A 21,615-nucleotide genomic window follows, 5' to 3' on the forward strand; every position below is an offset into this window, starting at 1 on the left:
ATCATACATATCGTCATGCACAGATCATCGTTTTAAGGTTGAAGTTCCAACTTGTCGCACCAACGTTTATTTTGATTCCTTTTTACCGAGAACGACGAATGACTGGAACCGCCTCCCTGCGTCCATCACTGCCATTTCTGACGCCACAAACTTCAAGAATGTTGTTAACGAATTTGTTTGTAATAATCATCACTCCTCTCTGTAATGCCCCCGGGCCTTGAGAGTATGACAATAAATAAATAAATAAATAAATAAATAAAAGAGAGTGAGTACAATATCTCCTTTTGTTGTGGCAATATCTTTGACAGAATCAATCGGCCCAGGCTACAAAGTAACTAAGATGGGAAGTGGCGACCTTCGTGAAGTTTGTGACAACATTCAGTACAGCAGATTGTCCAAATTCATTGCTGTTGGAGACATTCCTGTTTCAGTGGGCCCACACCGATCCTTAGACACTGTCCACAGTGTCATCTCTCAAGATGACCAACTTGATCCTATTGAAAGTGAGCTACTCAAGGGATGGCAAGATCAAAATGTAGTTTTTTACAGCATAGCAAACAAAACAGTCTCATCTATCGATTTAAGCATTGCATCTAGTACAGTATGTAGAATGGAATGATCAAGAATCCCTATGGGAATGGCCATTTGCCATTTGTCATTAAATTAACAAAAGGTGATGAGTACTCTCCCTCACTGAAAAGTCGAGTCAGCCGACTGGAAGTGGTATAAAGAACTCACACACCTGACCTGGGAAGACGTCTCCACTCTTCCCATCGATGATGCAGTGTCATATTTTACAGCCTTTACTGTTGATACGGTGTCAATATCTCTCCCCGAAACAAATGGATTGCCCTCCAAATGACGTGTTCCTTGGTAGAATGAGGAGTGTAAGGAAGCTCGCAGAAATCAAAATTAGGCTTGGAGTCACCTTCGCAATTCCCCAACTTCCAAGAACTTGATCAGCTTCAAGGAAATAAAGTCGGAAGGTAGCCAAAAAGCCGTGCCAAAAGGGAAAGATAGCAAAAATACATCTCTAGCATAAATTCTTATACAGATGAAAGATAAGCCTGGAACACGATAAACAAAATAAAAAGCCGTGAAACTCATCCTCTACCATCATTAACTATAGAAGGAGATACTCTTGAGTACATTTCTAGTTCGTCTCATTACGCAGATGCATTCCTTAGATAACAGTGACAAGCGGAGTGACTGCCTCTGCATCGGAAAGGAAATAGAAAGGAACTTACAACTGTCCATTTAACACGGCGTAATTTCAGGCTGAACTAAATTGTAGTAATAGATCGGCCCCTATAAACGATCAAATAGTTTACAATATGATTGAACACTCATACCTCAAAGCACATAAAACACTCCTATAATTTTTTAGTGCCATATTCTCTGCCATCTATGTATCATCCGACTGGAAGGAAGCACTCGTAATACCTAGTCTCAAAGAGGGCAAGGACTCATATTTGACCAGCAGTTATAGGCCTATAGCCCTGACAAGCTGCCTATGCCAACTGTTTGAGAAAATGGTAAACTGACTCCTGATCTGTTATCCTGAAATCAACAAATTACTAGACCCCTTGCAGTGCAGTTTTAGGAAGGGTAGGTCCACAACAAATCACCTTGTCTGCATCAAGGCGAATCCGCGGTGCCTTTGTGTACAAACAGTTTTTATTATCAGTATTTTTAGATATGGGGGGTGGGGGGGGCATACGACACAACTTGGGGCCTTTTGGAATTCTCCGTGAACTGGCTTCAATGGTAGTCCTGGGCAACGTTTTGAATGTGATTCAAAGCTAGCTCTCTGATCGCAGGTTTCTTGTTAGGGTTGGAAGCGTCTTATCTATTTACAGAGGAAATAGGCATACCGCAAGGTGATGTGCTGAGCTGTATTGTATTCATTGTAAAAATGAATGCGCCGTGTAGTGTCATACCATGCACAATGTCTTATTCTGTATATGTGGATGACTTACAAATAGGTTTTAAATCATGTAATATTTCTATCTCTCAGCAGCATGTACAGCTTAGCTTAAACAAACTGTCTAAGTGGGCTGACCAGAATAGATTTAAATTAAACCCTTAAAAAAGCATGTACATTCTCTTCTTGATCAAGAGAAGTATAATGCCTGACCCGCTATTGACCTTAATGGACAGCAGGCTATCTGTCAGCCACGAACATAAATCTTTAGGTTAGGTATTATCTTAGACTCCAAACTAACTTTTGTTCCTCACATCGGGCATCTGAGACCGAAGTGCTTGAAGACAATGAATTTACTGATGCTCATGTCTCGGACATATTGGAGAAGTGACTGGAGGGGCCTTTTGAGGTTCTACAAAATCCTTATACGGTCCCGCCTAGACTACGGAGCCATAGTCTATAACGCTGCTGCACTTAATGCTTTGAAGATGCTAGATCCTGTTCACCATTTGGGTATACACCTTGCTACAGGCTCTTTCATGAGTAGTCTCATAGAAAGCCTGTATGTGGACCCTTATGAATGGTGTCTACATCTCCAGAGGACATATTTAAGTTTTTTCTACGTTCGGAAGGTTAAACCAGATGTGGAGCTTCGATGTCACTCAACTTTTTACGACATGTCCATTGCCAGGCTGTTTCATAACCGCCCAGCTGTTAGGGCTCCACTGAGCCTTGGTTTGGAAGCACTGGCACTGGGAATAAGCAGACCACTGAATGCGACATGTCTTTTGTAGAATTATCAAAGGGTGTGCCGGAGACACATATACATTCCCATTTTCTTAAATTTCTGGAGAAGTAATCCTGTGCAGAATACTGCAGTCGAACCCACTTATAACGATACTGTTTTTAACAATATATCCATTATAGCAATGAGAAGCTGCTGCACCGTCAACTTTTGTATGTTTTCCATGGTGAAATAACCCACTTACTATAATGCCCCGATGCCGCATTATTGGTTATAACGATGAAGTCTGGCTGCTGGGCGTCCGAGCCGAAAGGTATTAAAAAGCGAAATCCTTGAATAGAAAAAAACAAAAGAGAAATTCAAGACGCTGCATGATGGGCTGCTGCTCCAACAGCTGCCGCACACTAATTTTCCAGCCTTCTTCACGCACCTCTCTCGCGGTGCCCTTCCAGCCCTCTGAACACAAACGGGCTGCGCCCATATCTCTATGCTGGCCCACCCTCCGAAACACGAATAGACCGCGCCAACTGTGCTGCTTGCAGATTGCTCACATTTTGCTCACGGCCTCCTCATTCAGCATAGTTCAGCAAACAGCTTCATCGCTCGCACCCGCCGTGGTTGCTCAGTGGCTATGGTGTTGGGCTGCTGAGCACGAGGTCGCGGGATCGAATCCCGGCCACGGCGGCCGCATTTCGATGGAGGCGATATGTGAAAACACTCGTGTACTTAGATTTAGGTGCACGTTAAAGAACCCCAGGTGGTCAAAATTTCCGGAGTCCTCCACTACGGCGTGCCTCATAATCAGAAAGTGGTTTTGGCACGTAAAACCCAATAATTATTAATTATTAATCGCTTGCGTTCGTCTTTGTTGGTTCCGTCGAAATTGCTTCTGGCCATGCGGTTTCTCAGCGTCGTTTGACTAGCCGTCGAAACGGAAGATAGCTGATCTGCACGCTGATCCTCTGCAATGCACAACGTTGCCAATGAATAGAAAGCGCAAGGCTATAGGTTTGAAAACAAAGTGCTTCTAAGCGATATGGCGATCGTTGCGAATGTGCTGGCATCAGATAGTGATGGCGATGATGGCAGCGATGATACGGTAGGGCAGGCTGCCTCAACATTGTCCACACAGGAGGCCCAGCAAATGATTCAGTCCCTCCGGGGCTTCGTTTTCGTGAGGAACCTTCCGCTGCACTACTTGGAGCACTTGGATGCCTTGGAGAAGGATGTCGGCAAGCTTCGCGCAAAGCATGCAAGGCTGACAAACAAGGTTTTTCATCCAAGCCAGTGGGAAGTACCCGGCAAGATGCTTGTGGCGATCTTGTCTCAGCGTTTCTTCTGGATTTCTCAAGCTGACAGGCTGCCGTGGCTTATACCAAAAAGGAAAACGGGGAACTAGACAGCGAAATTATGGAATATGAAGTACGTGCTGTCCTAAACAACTCAAAATTACAGCGGCGGTTGGCGAAGACCGCATCATCAATAAAATGCTTAAACCTAGACGATCAGTCGGTTACCGAAATCGCCAACTTTTTCAACATCCACTGGAAAGAGGGAATTATACCTACCAGCTGCAAACGTGCAAGTGTGATTTCCATACCCAAACCAGGCAATAGGCTGGAGCTGGAGAATCTCTGCCCCATCTCCTTAACCTCTTGCCTGGGGAATGTTATGGAACACGTCATTCTTAACAGGCTAAACGAGTACACTGAAAGCAATGGGCTACTGCCCCATATGGTGATTGGCTTCAGACCAAATCTGTCCACTCAGGACCTTATATGGCAAATTCAACAAGGTATCCTACACACGAGCCCTCTAAGAGCCACCCTTACAATTCTAGGGCTAGACGTGAGTAAAGCGTTTAACATGTGTCACACGCATTAATACTTGCAAATCTAGCCCAAATGAATGTCGGGAACTGCACTTATATCTGTATTACAAACTTTTTCAAGGATCGCACTGTGGAAAAACATTTTGGGGACATTAAGAGCAGACAAATTCAATTAGGTGCGGTCCTCTCCCCCTTCCTTTTCAGTGTGACCATGCAAAACCTGCCCCCATTACAGGAAACGATCCCACATATCAAGCACTCCATCTATGCTGATGATATTGTCACATGGTAGTGACGGTAAAGAACACAGTAGCGATACTGTGAAAGACGAAACTAACTTTTATTGGACGAACTTGCACCCACAAAAACAGACTACACTTAAAGCACAACGATAGTGGCGAACACAGTCAACCAGTCAAACGTGTCGGCTTTTATACACGAACTATCGAACATTCCAGAATAATCGCTGGTGCTCGCCTGTCTTCCAGAAAGTTCTACACCATTCGCGTCGCACATACATGTAATCGGATTACACAAGGTTCAGTCTCCGACAGTGGATGGAACCATCGATAACATTCCAGAAACTTCCAATATATGCAGGTGTGTCCCGTGCTGAGCGATAACATTTGTTAGATGGTGAAAAGTGCTCACTTGTAAAAGATAAAGAAGTTCACATGTCACTGTCACCATCTGGTCCAATAGATGTTTCGATGGAGAAATCACGGAAGCATTACAAACGGCTGTGGACACAGTACAAAATTTTGTGCGACAAAATGGTCTCATGTGCTCCCTGACAAAATCCGAGCGTCTCGTCATCTGAGATAAATCAACCAAACCCGCCACCGAAAGGGACACCACCTCGCCTATACGAGTCTGTATGGAAGACGGCCCAGTTCCGCCCGTACTGACCATAAGAGTCCTGGGCATGCTAATTCAGCATAACACCCATAATTGTGAGCCAATTGTCCGATTACAGACGACAGCTCGCCAAATGTGTGCCCTGCTCAGACGAGTAGCCACACGACACCGCGGTATAAAGGAGGCCGATCTCTGTCGTCTGACGCAGGCTTTCCTGGTCAGTTGCATTGTGTGCTCCTTCCCATACTGCGGCTTTCTGACAAGGAAAAGGTTAACAGTGTCATTCGCACAGCTCATAAGCAGCCCTTGGTTTCCTGAGGTATGCGAACACTGAACGATTACTTGAGCTAGGTATATACAATATCCTAGACAAAATCATGGAGGCTCATGAAACAGTCCAACCTGAACGACTCTCCAGCACTGCAGCTGGCAGGGTCATTCTGAGTAAACTCGGCCTGAATCCCGTTATGAATTCAGCAGGACGAACCACACTACTCGGTGCGGTCAAACGCCGTTTGGTGGCCGTTTGGCTATAAAACCATTGCCCAAGAACATGCTTCCTGGGAGACACGACAAGAGGCAGTCTGCCAGAGCCAAGGCCCTTCAAGAAAAGTACCAAAGCAACCAGCACACCGTGTGTGTTGATTCAGCAAAGCAAAATCACCAATGTTGCGTAGTCAGCATTGTGGCCGGAGAGGGAAGTATCCTCAACGCCGTGACCGTAGAAGCACTGTCCACCATGGAAGCGGAAGAGACTGCCATTGCTTTGGCCATCACAAATCTCTCCGTGCAAACTGTCATAAGCGACTCCAGAGGGGCAATCGTCAACTATTCGAGAGGCAGCATAGGCATCCGCTTGGTGAGAGTCCTACAGGACTCCAGAAATGAAAATACTATTGAACTTGTATGGGTCCCTGCCCATTCGGGGAATCAAGGGAATGAGGAGGTGCACTGGGTAGCCCGAGGTCTAATCAAACGGGAGGTGTGCCCCTCAGATTCGTATCCTATGGATGATGCACCAACGAAATACCACGAAATAACAAACTGCTACAAGCACAAAAGGCGAATCTGTCCGCCTCCAAACGCAAGCCTTTAGCGAACACAAGCCTCGATCCTGTGTCCAATCCAAACTAATTCATTCCCCAGCCCGCATTGGCGGGCCATAATTATCAACGGGCAATGGAACCCAATGTGTCAAAACTGTACAAATCAAACATTAGCTATCCAAAATCACATTCTTGGGGTGCGAGGGTTTACCCCCTCCCAGGTCGCTCCTGCCAGCTCCCTAACAACAGACGTGGGAGGAGCTGTTGAGAAGGCCAAATCGAAAACTACTAAAGTCCTCGTTGCCTGGGCTGAGAGGGTCGCTCCTCATGTGGGGCCATTCTAGGACTCGACTCTACCAGATCTTACCTGAGCAGAATTTTAATAAAGTTGTTACCATCACCACGGACAGTCATGGCTTGTTACACGTGATAGGAGTGCCCAGGAAGCAGTTAAACGAGTGAACACAATCAACAGCCGGATGGAGGAAGGTGATGGGGAGGGGCATTGGGCCTCCCTGCCTATGTAGTTTTCTCACATGAGCTCTGCCATGCCAACCCGGCTATAACAATTATCGGTTATAACAATGGAATTTTCGTGGCGCTTGAATATTGCTATAAGTGGGTTTGACTGTATACAGGTGCCTCCAAGTCCTCTGCTGGTGGGTCTTATGCAGCTCTCAGATTCTCATTTTCAACGTCTGGGTTACTAAATCCACGCACAATGTCATAAGAAGCCAACAAACACCGACTCCAAGGACAACATAGGGGAAATTACTTGTGCTTAATAAATGAAATAAAGAAACGATAAATTAATAGAAATGAAAGCGGATGAAGAAACAACTTGCCGCAGGTGGGAAACAATCACACAACCTTCGCATGCGAAGGTTGTGGTATCGTTTCCCACCTACAGCTTGTTGTGCTCCGCATGTATGTGCAACCAAGTGATTGTCTTATGCTGGGTGTCTGATCACAAAGGTATAAAAGGCAATGTAGCTGCTGATGAAAATGTTGCGTCAGTAACTTTTAGCGACACAGATGCAAATATATATGCTCTACAAATTGATGCTACCGCGGCGCCGTCTTCCCATCAACTTTCTGAGGTATTTATGTGTCACAACTAGAACTAACCCTGGGAGTGTTAACCAGTGCCACCACTCACAAACCTTGGCGTCGGATGTGGAACATCCTTACTGCTGCAGGCATCACGAATACGTGATCTTTTTGGGTGAAGGCAACTGGTCAATAAACCCACACGTGCTACCTGAAGGCATCAGTGTTGCCAGATACGAGACCCTCGTTATGTAATAAACGAGAAGAAAGGGGCTTAACCGAGGGGCCTGATCTTTATTAATCATATAATATAAGAAGCCAACAAACAAGGACACCAAGGACAACACAGGGGAAATTACTTGTACTTAATAATTGAAATAAAGAATTTATAAATAATGGAATTGATAGTGGATGAAAAAGCAACTTGCCGCAGGTGGAGAACAATCTCACGAGCTTCGCATGTGAACATTGAGGTTGTTACGTCAGTAACTTTTAGCGACACAGATGCAAATATCCGCATCCCTGCCACAGACCTAAAACCTTTTCTATGCCATAAGCTCAGGAAGTATTGGCAAGGAGAGTGTAACACCCAAGTATTGAATAAGCTACACATGATAAAACCATATGAACCTGGCAACGTTTAACGCTAGAACGTTATCTAGTGAGGCGAGTCTAGCAGTGCTATTGGAAGAATTAGAGGGCAGTAAATGGGATATAATAGGGCTCAGTGAAGTTAGGAGGCCAAAAGAAGCATATACAGTGCTCAGAAGCGGGCACGTCCTGTGCTACCGGGGCTTAGCGGAGAGACGAGAACTAGGAGTCGGATTCCTGATTAATAAGAACATAGCTGGTAACATACAGGAATTTTATAGCATTAACGAGAGGGTGGCATGTCTTGTTCTGAAACTTAATAAGAGGTACAAAATGAAGGTTGTACAGGTCTACGCTCCTACATCCAGTCATGATGACCAGGAAGTCGAAAGCTTCTATGAAGACGTGGATTTGGCGATGGGTAGAGTGAAAACAAAATACACTATACTGATGGGCGATTTCAATGCCAAGGTAGGCAAGAAGCAGGCTGGAGACAAGACAGTGGGGGAATACGGCATAGGCACTAGGAATAGCAGGGGAGAGTTATTAGTAGAGTTTGCGGAACAGAATAATATGCGGATAATGAATACCTTCTTCCGCAAGCGGGATAGCCGAAAGTGGACGTGGAGGAGCCCGAACGGCGAGACTAGAAATGTAATAGACTTCATAATCTGCGCAAACACTGGCATCATACAAGATGTGGACGTGCTCGGTAAGGTGCGCTGCAGTGACCACAGGATGGTAAGAACTCGAATTAGCCTAGACTTGAGGAGGGAACGGAAGAAACTGGTACATAAGAAGCCGATCAATGAGTTAGCGGTAAGAGGGAAAATAGAGGAATTCCAGATCAAGCTACAGAACAGGTATTCGGCTTTGACTCAGGAAGAGGACCTTAGTGTTGAAGCAATGAACGACAATCTTGTGGGCATCATTAAGGAGTGTGCAATAGAAGTCGGCAGTAACTCTGTTAGACAGGATACCAGTAAGCTATCGCAGGAGACGAAAGATCTGATCAAGAAACGCCAATGTATGAAAGCCTCTAACCCTACAGCTAGAATAGAACTGGCAGAACTTTCGAAGTTAATCAACAAGCGCAAGTCAGCTGACATAAGGAAGTATAATATGGATAGAATTGAACAAGCTCTCAGGAACGGAGGAAGCCTAAAAGCAGAGAAGGAGAAACTAGGAATTGGCAAGAATCAGATGTATGCGTTAAGAGACAAAGTCAGCAATATCACTACTAATATGGATGAGATAGTTCAAGTGGCTGAGGAGTTCTATAGAGATTTATACAGTACGAGTGGAACCCATGATGATAATGGAAGAGAGAATAGTCTAGAGGAATTCGAAATCCCACAAGTAACGCCGGAAGAAGTAAGGAAAGCCTTGGGAGCTATGCAAAGGGGGAAGGCAGCTGGGGAGGATCAGGTAACAGCAGATTTGTTGAAGGACGGTGGGCAGATTGTTCTAGAAAAACTGGCCACCCTGTATACACAATGCCTCATGACCTCGAGCGTACCGGAATCTTGGAAGAACGCTAACATAATCCTAATCCATAAGAAAGGGGATGCCAAAGACTTGAAAAATTATAGACCGATCAGCTTACTGTCCGTTGCCTACAAAGTATTTACTAAGGTAATTGCAAATAGAATCAGGAACACCTTATACTTCCGTCAACCAAAGGACCAGGCAGGATTCCGTAATAGCTACTCAACAATAGATCATATTCACACTATCAATCAGGTGATAGAGAAATGTGCGGAATATAACCAACCATTATATATAGCTTTCATTGATTATGAGAAAGCGTTAGATTCAGTCGAAACCTCAGCAGTCATGGAGGCACTGCGGAATCAGGGTGTAGACGAGCCGTACGTAAAAATACTGAAAGATATCTATAGCGGCTCCACAGCCACTGTAGTCCTCCATAAAGAAAGCAACAAAATCCCTATGAAGAAAGGCGTCAGGCAGGGAGATACGATCTCTCCAATGCTATTCACAGCATGTTTACAGGAGGTATTCAGAGACCTGGATTGGGAAGAATTGGGGATAAGAGTAAATGGAGAATACCTTAGTAACTTGCGCTTCGCTGATGATATTGCCTTGCTTAGTAACTCAGGGGACTAACTGCAATGCATGCTCACTGACCTGGAGAGGCAGAGCAGAAGGGTGGGACTAAAAATTAATCTGCAAAAAACTAAAGTAATGTTTAACAGTCTCGGAAGGGAACAGCAGTTTACGATAGGTAGCGAGGCACTGGAAGTGGTAAGGGAATACATCTACTTAGGACAGGTAGTGACTGCTGATCCGGATCATGAGAGTGAAATAATCAGAAGAATAAGAATGGGCTGGGGTGCGTTTGGCAGGCATTCTGAGATCATGAACAGCAGGTTGCCATTATCCCTCAAGAGAAAAGTTTATAACAGCTGTGTCTTACCAGTACTCACGTACGGGGCAGAAACCTGGAGGCTTACGAAAAGGGTTCTACTTAAATTGAGGACGACGCAACGAGCTATGGAAAGAAGAATGATAGGTGTAACATTAAGGTATAAGAAAAGAGCAGATTGGGTGAGGGAACAAACGTGCGTTAATGACATCTTAGTTGAAATCAAGAAAAAGAAATGGGCATGGGCAGGACATGTAATGAGGAGGGAAGATAACCGATGGTCATTAAGGGTTACGGACTGGAGTCCGAGGGAAGGGAAGCGTAGCAGGGGGCGGCAGAAAGTTAGGTGGGCAGATGAGATTAGGAAGTTTGGAGGGTCAACATGGCCACAATTAGTACATGACGGGGGCAGTTGGAGAAGTATGGGAGAGGCCTTTGCCCTGCAGTGGGCGTAACCAGGCTGATGATGATGATGATGATGATGATGATAAAACCAAAACTAGGCAACTGGATAACTGAGAAAACAGCACAATACAAGGAAGTCCTTGTTTGTCAATTAGGAATAGGACGCACAGTGCTCACTCCTACCTCTTGATTGGGAGGTATCCTCCGACTTGTAGTAAGTGCAGCAATAATCTCACAGTCCTCCATGTTCTTATTCAATGCCCTTCAATAGAAGCGGAAAGGAAAAAGTATTTCCCTTCTGCGTATCACAAGAACATACCTCCACCCGGCATTTTTTCTTACCAATTAACTGCTTTTTAATCTGAAAATAGTTTGAGTTCTTAGCTGAAACAGATATACTGAAAATCATTTGGCCAGGTAACCTTTAGCACGTGATTAACAGCCCTTGTATTCAAGGGCTCTCTTGAAACTGTAGTGTCACTGTTATGTTTTGTCGCATCATATGTTTTTAATATCGCTGATCAACATGCATCTGACGAGGCTGTCTGCTACGCACTCGGATGTTTCCTTTCATAAAGGTTACGATAGTGCATTATCATTTTGATCGTTGTCATGTCCATCCTGGAATTTTCGGGCCTTAGATGCACCTCAGCTGGGCGAAGGATCGCTCAGTGTTGCAGTGACTGTTCACAATGCAGAGCGGCCTCAGCTCTGCATTCGCTAGGTTGGGGTAGCGGGCGGCGGCTTCCTGCCAGTAGGCCAGCATGTGAATGCCTTTCTTGGTGCTTCATTCTATCGGATATTGTAAACACTCATGTTTTAGAGCATGTATATTAGTGTTGATGTAACTTGCATAGTCGGTGAATGGTTGACTAAGCTGGCTCTTTGGACAGGGATCCAAAACTGTGTCAAGTCACCGTACGTGAGGCTGATTGACTTCCTTATTATTGCAGGGTGTCTACCAACCGGGAAAACCGGGAATTCTCAGGGATTTTGAGTAGTCTGGAAAAACTCAGGGAAAACTCAGGGAATTTGTGTCTTTATCAGGGAAAATTAGCTGTAATTTTACTGGAAGGGTGGAAAGTCGCGGTAATGCTGGCTCGAGCAAGACAGGAACCGTAATGAATCGTCTTTGACGCCCTGTCGGCTGTTGGAGGAGCTGCCAGTGTACAATCAACGACCGACTTTCCGGATTCCCGATAATTCGGACGGCTTCGCGGCACTACCACGTACACCATAGAGTCAATGTATCAGAACGTCTGAAATTTCGAACGCAAGAACTCTTCGCCGTTCGATTTTCCGGACGTTTTGCCGTGACCACAGGTCCGAAACTGCATTAATCAAAGCCACCACTGCTGCCATTTTGATTACCTCGCCGCCTGAAACCGGCGCTCTCGCACGCAGATCCGCTGCCAGCCGTAGCCACCGCTGCGGCAGCACTAGGCCTAGCTGCTTCGACGTTCGCTATGAAGCTTCTTGCCGTTGGGTGGCGTGTTTTTTATTGAAAGAATTCGCTGCTGTCAGCAATTGCACGAACTCCGCCTTTGCGGTCCTCGCGATTGGCTTAGAAGCTTGGAAAGCACGGTGCGTTGCATAATGCCGGTTCCCGAAAGTCAGCTTCGCCTCCGTACAGAAATTTACTTGGTGAAGCGTACGCAAAAGTATTGCAGTGAAGCGTAACAAGCCTGGGAAGGGGCTATTGCCACGGGACACAGTATGTATTCCTTAATTATACACGCGTGCACGCCGTATTTCCTGTCACAGTATGAGCACCGATATGCCTAATACGTGTACCGACAGGCCTTCAGAGCGTTTTCGAATATGTCGAATACGCCTGTGGCGGCTTAAGCCCTTAAGGCAGTAAATGACATGCATTTATTTTTTTCCAACTGGCCGATTTTTCGGACGTTTTCGCGGCCCCTAAGGAGTTCGAAAACTAGGACGTGGACTGTGCAAATGACCAAGAAGACGCTTCAAATGGTCCGTGGGGCGAACGAGTGACGGAAGGAGTACAAGAACAGAAAGAACCTAAGCATTGAGGAATGAACGGGAAAGGAAGCGTGCTGCCGCCGTTTTGAAGGAGCTTGAGCTCAAAAACAGTGCTGGCTGATGCCGAGATGCAAGTGTCCCTCATCCAAACTAAAATAAACTCTTTGAACCAGTGAAACACAACAATTAGGCGTCGTGCGCGGCCTGAGAGTATGTCAGGACAGTTGAGGTTGAATTACGAGCTGTTGAGAGAGAATCTCAATTGTAACAAAGTTCGGGCTTCATACCAGTGAGCTTGCTATCAGTTGATAGAAATAGCTCATCTTCGAAAATATTTGCTTTTATATGCATCTCCTTTTCTAGTCGTATTTGAGAATGTCCGACTCGATTTGCAATCTTTTCGAATACATTTTATTTGCTGTGCATCTTACTAACCCCTCCCTTCTATTCTCTTCTTGAATAACATGAACACTACTTCTTAGTATTCAAATTGGATTAACTCGTTCTTTTAAATTTTTTTATATGCTCATTAGAGAGTGACCGCATCGGGGGATATGGTTTCAGCTCGTCTTGACATAAAACAGTTCTGCATCACTCAGGGAATTTTGCAACGACACTCAGGGAAAACCTAGAAAACTCAGGGAATTTGGAAATGTCAACTTGGTAGACACCCTGTATTGACATTTGGCTGCATTGTCCTGGTCCACGTCAGGCAGATTTTGTTGCTAAATTATATGCATTGTGATACATCTGTCACAACATACGTGCATCGTGACTACTTCCTCATGCAAGGTGAGCAGCATTCCTTGCGTTTGTAACACCTGCATTTTGCTCAAGCAGAATCTTTATATGCCACCCATCCTGTCGTATGTCTTCTCTGTCCGTGTCTAGCTTGCGCCATCAGTTCTCTTGAGCCTGCTTTCATTTTTTTTTCGCTCTTCAAGAAAGGGTGGAACTTCAGGGAAAAATCGGGTTTAGCTCAATTTCGGGAATGTGGATGAAAAGCTGTTGTACTTGTGCACTTTTTGCCATGTTTTCAACATTCTGCTTCACTGCGGTATGTGACATCCTTGCCCACTATGCTCGTCCCCTTTTTATTTATTTATTTAATTACTGCTGGCTTCCTTTTGGAAGCCCAGGCAGGATTGCATGCTGTTTTGCTTCAAAGGAAAAAAACAAAAAAGCAGTATAAATGAGGCAAACATATGCAAGTTGTTAGAAGAAGATATGATGACACCATCACATTTGCTGACGATAGGAAAGGCGTACAAAAAGTCTCAGTTTCACCTGAAAGGCAAAGCATTGATTATCACAGTAAATTAGGGGAACGCTATACAAAGTAAGGATGGTAGTTTTATCGGCACTATAAACTGGTAAACATAGGCATAGTGACTAAATTAACAAGCATGGTATCACATGTGCACTAGGAAACGTGAACACATCTCACTCGATGACCGCAGAAACTCTCTGTCAAAACATGAGGAAGCTCAAGTGAGCAATAGTGGCAGCAGCAGTGAATGAATTGACCTTCATGCTGTGTCTCGCATTAACACGAATGAAGTCATGAAAACACGGCGTGCAGGGGCTTTGTCGCCCATCGCGGATGGCTTTCAAAATACAGCTGCCTGAGTAGAACACGCAACCTGCCATGTTCCCCTGCCTCCCCCCCCCCCCCCCCCTCCCCGCCTCCCCTGGAATGTTGTGTGTGATGGAAGATGGCGCACTTCCTCCCCGTTTTCATCCCTTCTGTGTGCGAGATTGAGCTGCGATCGCCAGCTCATTCCCATGCTTTCACTCGCACATACAGCATATGGTGCACGGTGACAACTTTATCACTGTTGGACTTTATACGGAACCTCACGGCATCAATGGGGGTGAAATGCGAAAACACTTGTGTACTTATATTTAGGTGCACGTTAAAGAACCCCAGGTGGTCGAAATTTCCAGAGAGCCCCACTGTGGCTTGTCTCATAATCAGATTGTGGTTTTAGCACGTAAAACCATCATTTAATTTTTTTTAATCTCACGGCAACGCCAATGGCGAAAGTGCACCTGGTTTGTGCATGTATAATTGCTTTCACAATAAAAAGAAACAATGGGTGCATGGCAATGGGTGCAGGCAAGTATGCCTGCACTGCAGATAAAAAGGAACTGGGAGTGGTTGAGTTGACCATGATTTGCAGAAGGTCGCTCCGTTTGTGCATTGTTTTGGGCAGGAAGGAAGAAAGATGTGTGTTTATTCTAGTATGTGGTGTTAAAATTGTTTTGTTGTACTTGCCTCTTGTCTGGCGTGATTCACTAAGTTCCATGTAAGTGTCAAATCCCATTTTTGTGTGGTTGTGGACAATGTCATACATTGTTTGTGAACTGTGTAGTTTGCAGCAAGTTTGTAGTGTCTAGAGCCAAGATCTCAGTCTGAGGCCAGTGACTGAAATGTGCCAGTCATAAGCATTATACATAAATACTAAGCGTTTTCATTTGTACACTTTTGATAAAGTCTGTGCCATTCATTGTTTGGGGGGCCCAGACAGTATCTACATAGTCGAGCAACAGCTTTATGACTGTCTTATATGCCGTTAATTTGGTATCACTGATGCAATTCTTTAAACAGTGTTTTAATAACCATAACTTTTTCATTGCCACCGAGGAAACATACCCAATATGTCTGTTATAGCTCATCTTAGAATCAGTTGTTATCCCGAGATATGTGAATTCCTTGACTTGTTTAATGTTCATATTCTTTATCTTGAAAGCGCAAACTAGCGGATATTTTTTACACATTATAACCATGTGCACACATTTTGCAAAGTTTAGTCATATGCCACTGGCGACACTAGTTGTGTATTGCTATGAAAGAGTCATGTAAGCGTGATTGATCATCCACAGAGTGAATGCTCAAATAAAAAATACAGTCATCTGTAAAAAAAGTGGTACCGCACGCAAAATTTGCACGCTGGGTCATCCAGGTCAATAAGAAAAAAAAAAGAAGTAGCCCTAAAACGGAGCCCTGTGGAACCCCCAAAAGTACTGAGGTGAGCGAAGAATTCGAAGTGCCTATGTTGACCAACTGTCTTCGATGTGTCAAGTACAAATCAAGCCAATGCAAAATTTGTTTGCTGCATAGGATACCTTTTAACTTTATCATATTTATTTTTATGAAACCTGATCGAAGGCTTTACTGAAATATGAAAAACGCATGTATTTCTACCCACCTCAGTCCAGGATTGCCAGTATTTCATTAGTCATGTGAAATAACTGCATTTTATTTGAAAAGGCCCGCCTGAATCTGAGCTGGCTCTCATTACAGAAGTAATTGTTTTCTAAAGAGGTACTTATGTGCTTAAAACGAAGTGTTCCATTACCTTACAAAAGGTACGGAACAGAGATATAGGTCTGTAGTTTTCTACGTTAAGCTTGTCTCCCTTTTTGTGGACTGGAATTACTTTGGCGACTTTCCAATCATTAGGGTAGATCACCTTCATTTCAGCTTTCATTAATTATTGTGAACTAGTATTTTTCACACAAGTGCAAAATTTGGCTGCAATGTTGACTGCAGTTTATGTTATCTGTGGACAGTTCTTTTTCACCAAGCCTGAGAGGTGGTTCAGGACCCCTTTAGAGGGCCCCTCACCAGGTCTGGCCATTTTGAGCCAACAAGCGCAGAGCATACAGCGCGTGCTAACGATTGTGTTTGCAAAGAATTACATCGCTATGCACCGCGGGAAAGTCTGAAATTTAAATCCAAACGCCGTTTTCCCTTTCCCTCATGGTGACCGCGCTCCAAGCCAGGTGGTGAGGTACTCGCGTTCCTGCGCCTACGTACTTGTGTCCACAGTGTGACATCGCTCGTGGTGACATGTGACTTCGAGAATTATTCAAGGCAACATCTGTTATTAGTGTGATCTGTTGCTTGAATTGACGAATGAAGTTTACAGAAATAATAAAACGCACAAAGGGAATGTCTGCATGTTTTTTGTTTTACTTCGTACCGAAGCAAGAGAGATGTACTTCGGCTTCATCTGCTTGTTCCCACAGTCGTGCAGTCATGTGCACAGGTACCGAAACTATGCCATTTTCTTGTCGTGTTCCAGCGCGTGATCATGCTCAGCGATCCGCTTGTTCTGCCTCAGTATTTGTGTAGCACTGAATTATACCATTAGTCATGCGTCCTTGTGCACAGTGCGCTAAATCATGCGCTGCGCGAAACCAGACAATCAGAACAGCTCACGTGCGACGCCATCAGCGGAAATGCGCAGCGCCACACACACACACACAAAAAAAAAAGCAAGGTGAAAAAAAAATGAAGGCGGAGCCCATGATGTATGCGTCACGCGATGCTCGAGGTCCAGTATGGGAGAACGTACGGAAAGGATTTCGCTTGCGGAGGCTAGACGGTGCGAGTGGACAGAGTGTCTTGCTGGGTAGTGGAGCTTTCCTCATGAAATCATGGGTTCGTGGCACTGAAATATTTCTATCTCGACTATTAATGAGCCCTCCGAAAAATTTTTGTGGCAGAATGCTCCCTAGAGGACATGTAACAACTTCCAGCATATAACCAAATTTGCTATGAGACCTGGTGAGGGGCCCTTTAAGAAATGGCAGCCACAACATGTTTCCAGCTCCTGCAATAGCTTTCAGCGCATGCCATGATTAAAAGCACAGCTGTCAAGATTAGTTCGTGTTACTCGGAAAGAGCCATCGCTGGGATGTAGATTGGAGCAGCACTTATTATTTGTTTTAAATAAACATACTTCGCTTCCCTTATGCTTTGTTTGGCTTCATTGTCCCTTTTTTTTTTCATCTGGTTGTAATCAACAAAAAATTAGGCCCTGCGGATCCACTTATCTTTATAATGGAATATATACAAAGAATCCTTGTCAATGAGCAGTCCCAAAAGAAAGAAGTTCTTGTGATATTAGCATGTTTGCTTTGGGTCCATGTGTAAAAATAAATTCCAGCAGAACCCATCTTGTGATGACTGTTGGCATTAATGTGATTGTTATTCGAGCAATATAGCGACATACCGTATTGCTTAAAGCACCTTTATTTACAGTCTGTATTGGAGAAAGTACGCTAAGAATCTGGGCTGGTCGGTGTGCAATAATTGCTCTTGTGATAGGTACAGCACAAACTAACAGGTACAAGAGGAACACTGACGGGGAAGCAAAACAGACTGACGCAAAGGAGCTCAAGTTGTACCTGTTAGTTTGCGCTATATATAGTGCACTAACAATCAATAAGCTAACATTGCTAATCACATTAAAGGGCTCATATGCCACAGTTCTGCCTCGGACCACACTGTGGTCGCTGCAAAAAAAAGAAAGGCTTGACTGAATGAAGCCTCTTTTGTCCTGCTGGCAGTTGGGGTTGAGCATATCTGATTTTGAATGAGCTACGGCCCGATTGCATGGGCATCTGTTTTAGGTGCAAAAGTTTGTTTTATTGTCGGCTACAAGAGTGTGCATTCTCACTTTTATCAGTCAGACATGCGCTTGTGGAAGGCACTCACAGTGAGTTTAGATAAAAAGATGTCGACACCAAACTGGGGGAACTGGGATGCATTGGAAAAATGACGCATATGAAATTGCTTGCTCCTTGTTGCAAAGCACTAATGTGCCTGTGCTTGGTGTTCCTGTTTCAGAGGCTCCTTGGGGTCAGCATTCACCCACGGTATGGCGGGTGGTTTGCATTCCGGGCCGTGTTTATTTTCCGCAATGTCACCGCACCCGAGCTCCAACGGAGGCAGCCGGTGGATGTTGTTTGTTCCGACGACCAGCGGACAAACCTTGTGCGCCTCTTCAACTTCTCGTGGCGTGATGGACGCTATCGTGACATCATCGATGTCGAGGAGCGCTACTCTGCAAAGCAGCAGGAATACTTCAACACGCTACCTGGCCAGAGGTGGCAGCTCATTGAGAAGTGGAGGCAAGAGGCAAGCTCTTGTGGGCAGCTCAACGGGTGCTGTTGATGACTGATGCCGCTGTTAGCAGGGGAAAATTCTCGCCCGCATTCCTCAGGAAAACTGCGTAAAAAAGAAGCTACTGCAATGAAAGCTGCACGTTGGAAAAGAACAAGGAAATCGATTGCATTTTGCAAAATTTCGATATGCGACACACAAAAAAAAGGGATCTGAGTGAGCTGGTTTATCTCGCTGGCAACGTTGGTGCGGCGTAAAAGACAAAAGACAGAAGGAGTATGTGGTAAAACAGGTGCTTACAGGAAAAGTAAGGCCTTGGACCAAAAGTTTTTTTAACATCTTTACTCTTTGAGATATGGTGCTGAAAATTTGTGCTACATATTCTTAATGCTATCTACTTAATTTGAATATGGGGTCAGTTTTTCTTTATCTTCTTGAGGTTATAATTTTATGCAAGTTTATTTAATTTTCTGCAAATATTTACAAATTATCAGTTTCTCAGATTTCACTAAACAGGGAATCTTCTGAATGATTCAAGAAATGCCGTTAAGAGCAACTTTATTGCTCTGCCTACCCTAGAACAAGAGTTGCGAAAGTTTGAAGATGAGCTTTATGAGAACACTTTCTTGATTTTGAACTTCAAAATCTAATATATATGTGTGTGTGTTGCATACATGCATAATACGTATTACATACTGCATGTTGTAGTAGAGGTTTTCAGCACCATTCCTTGAAGATGGAAGGCTTTTCCAAATGTTTGGTTCAAGGCCCGACTCCCCCTTTCTGTGCCACTTTCCAACAACCGTTTGCACTTTCTTGTGCATCTTTGTCCTTTGCGCTGCATTGACATCACCAGCAAGTTATGCTTGAGCGATTACCTTCAGGCTAATGCTCCTGTAGGTCAAGTTGACTTTGTGATGATCTTATTGTGATCTTCAGGATATTGATCCGGTCGTCATTGTGGCATGGCCAACACCAAGTGGTTTTGTTGACAGACACATGTACCAATACTTGCCTGCCACTTAAATTTTTCCACGTTGTTGCAGAGCTGTTGTCTTGTGTAAACGCACAGGTGTAATGGCTGCTCTTATTTATATATATTTATTTTCACCATCATATCGGTGATGAGGGCAATGAGTTGTGATATTGAGCTAATAATAAGTCCACAAATAGATTTAACATTTTTTAGGTTGTAGTTGTATTTTGCTGAATTGCTTTGCACGATGTGAAAAAAAAAGGAAGAAAACTGTGTACATCTGGTGTCAGTGCAAAATTTGGGGCACTCAGAGACAGTGATGTTGTTTCTGTGAATTATGTCAGTATATAACAAATGCATGGCTATTGAAATCTCATGGCTGTTTAGTACACAACAAAATTCTACAAGTAGGCAACCCTGTAAAATGTTTACCTAGGTGCGTGTGCATACTGAACAGTAGCTCTTGAATTGCAGCAAGATGGTGCTTTACTCTGGGAGTTCCCATGTGAATATATAGGAACACGGAAATCGTATTGCTCAGTATAGGCTGCACCGAAGTCAGAGAGGATTGTTGCATTTAAAAAAAATAAAGATTAAAATCTAAAGACTGCAGGAGCAGATATTTCATTTTAGCCACAGGTTTCTTTCACAAAATTGAGCACTATAGTGAACTTTTAGAAGAAATCATGAAGTTTACAGCTCTAACTCGGCGATAAATATTCTCATAAACATTGTAATAGTGATGACTGAAGTGGCTCCAACCAAAAAAAAATAATTTTGTGTAAGCTGTTAACTCGTACATCAACTTTGTTCACTTCAGATGCTTTACTAACAGATGCAGTTTACGGAACGATGATAGTGTCTGGTGTTTGTGCAGACTTATGGATTTGTAAACTTTGTCTTCTCTTTCTTTGAAACTGACATGTTCAGCACTTTTTAAAGAACAAGCAAATTGGATTCTCAATGAAAATATCGCCTAACAGCAGGGCTTAAAGTCTCCCTTCACTGGAAGGGGGGCCCACACGTGTGCAGTCAGACGCTCATATATGTGTATGTCTGTCAAGTGTTCAATCCCAAGATCCGGCAGTGAAACAAGTCAAAGAATATAAGCATGCAGGAAAAATACCATGATTTTACTGACGTTTTGGCCGGGGACCAGCCTTCACTGCAACGAAAACCAGCTGCTGGCAGACATGTCAGTAACATCTTGGTATTTTTGCTACGTACTTCTATTCTTTGACTTACATACGTACTACATACATACATACATACATACATACATACATACATACAAGACGAAGGGTTTCGCGCCAGACCTGAAGATATAACATTAAAAAAAATATATAACGTTATGATATATGCTTTTACTGGCAATGTCAGAGTGGTGGTGCTTGCTAACACTTCTAAGGTTAGTTCCAGTAGTAAAACATAAATACCCAAGAAAGCAGATGGAAAAACGGTGCCGCGGTAGCTTAGTTAGTTAGAGCACCGCAAGCGTAATGCGAAGACGTGGGATTGTTCCCCACCTGCACCAAGTTGTTTTTTCATCCACTCTCATTGCCATTAATTTATCATTTCTTTAATTCAATTATTAAGTACAAGTAATTTCTCCTGTGTTGGCCCTGGTGTCTTTGTTTGTTGGCTTCTCATGGTGTGGTGTGCATATATATATATATGCACGAGAAGAAGAGAAACTGAGGGGCTCGAATCTTGTTAATCACGAAAAAGAATCCAGCAGACAATAAAGCCAAGGAAAGCATAGATTAAATCAGCTGCTGTGGTTGAAATTGATATCTAGAAAGGAACAGAGAAAGGGAAATGAATGTAGGTGAAAAGATAACATGCCACCAATGGGATCCGAACCTACAACCTCCGCGTTATGCGAGCGTTGCACTAC

The 21,615-nt window shown here is 44.0% G+C and overlaps 1 protein-coding gene across 1 annotated transcript in view; it reads left to right on the forward strand.

Annotated features, from left to right (window-relative positions):
- The window catches only part of LOC126517598 (cyanocobalamin reductase / alkylcobalamin dealkylase-like), a 30,246-nt gene extending 9,923 nt beyond the window's left edge, over positions 1 to 20,323 (forward strand). The window contains exon 4 of the mRNA XM_050167367.3: positions 18,467 to 20,323. Within this exon, the coding sequence (XP_050023324.1) occupies positions 18,467 to 18,793 (327 nt within the window). The 3' untranslated portion in view covers positions 18,794 to 20,323. The remainder of the gene's footprint in view (positions 1 to 18,466) is intronic.
- The last annotated feature ends 1,292 nt before the right edge of the window (positions 20,324 to 21,615 follow it).

This window comes from Dermacentor andersoni, chromosome 11, assembly GCF_023375885.2.
Source record: "Dermacentor andersoni chromosome 11, qqDerAnde1_hic_scaffold, whole genome shotgun sequence".
NCBI lineage: Eukaryota > Metazoa > Arthropoda > Arachnida > Ixodida > Ixodidae > Dermacentor > Dermacentor andersoni.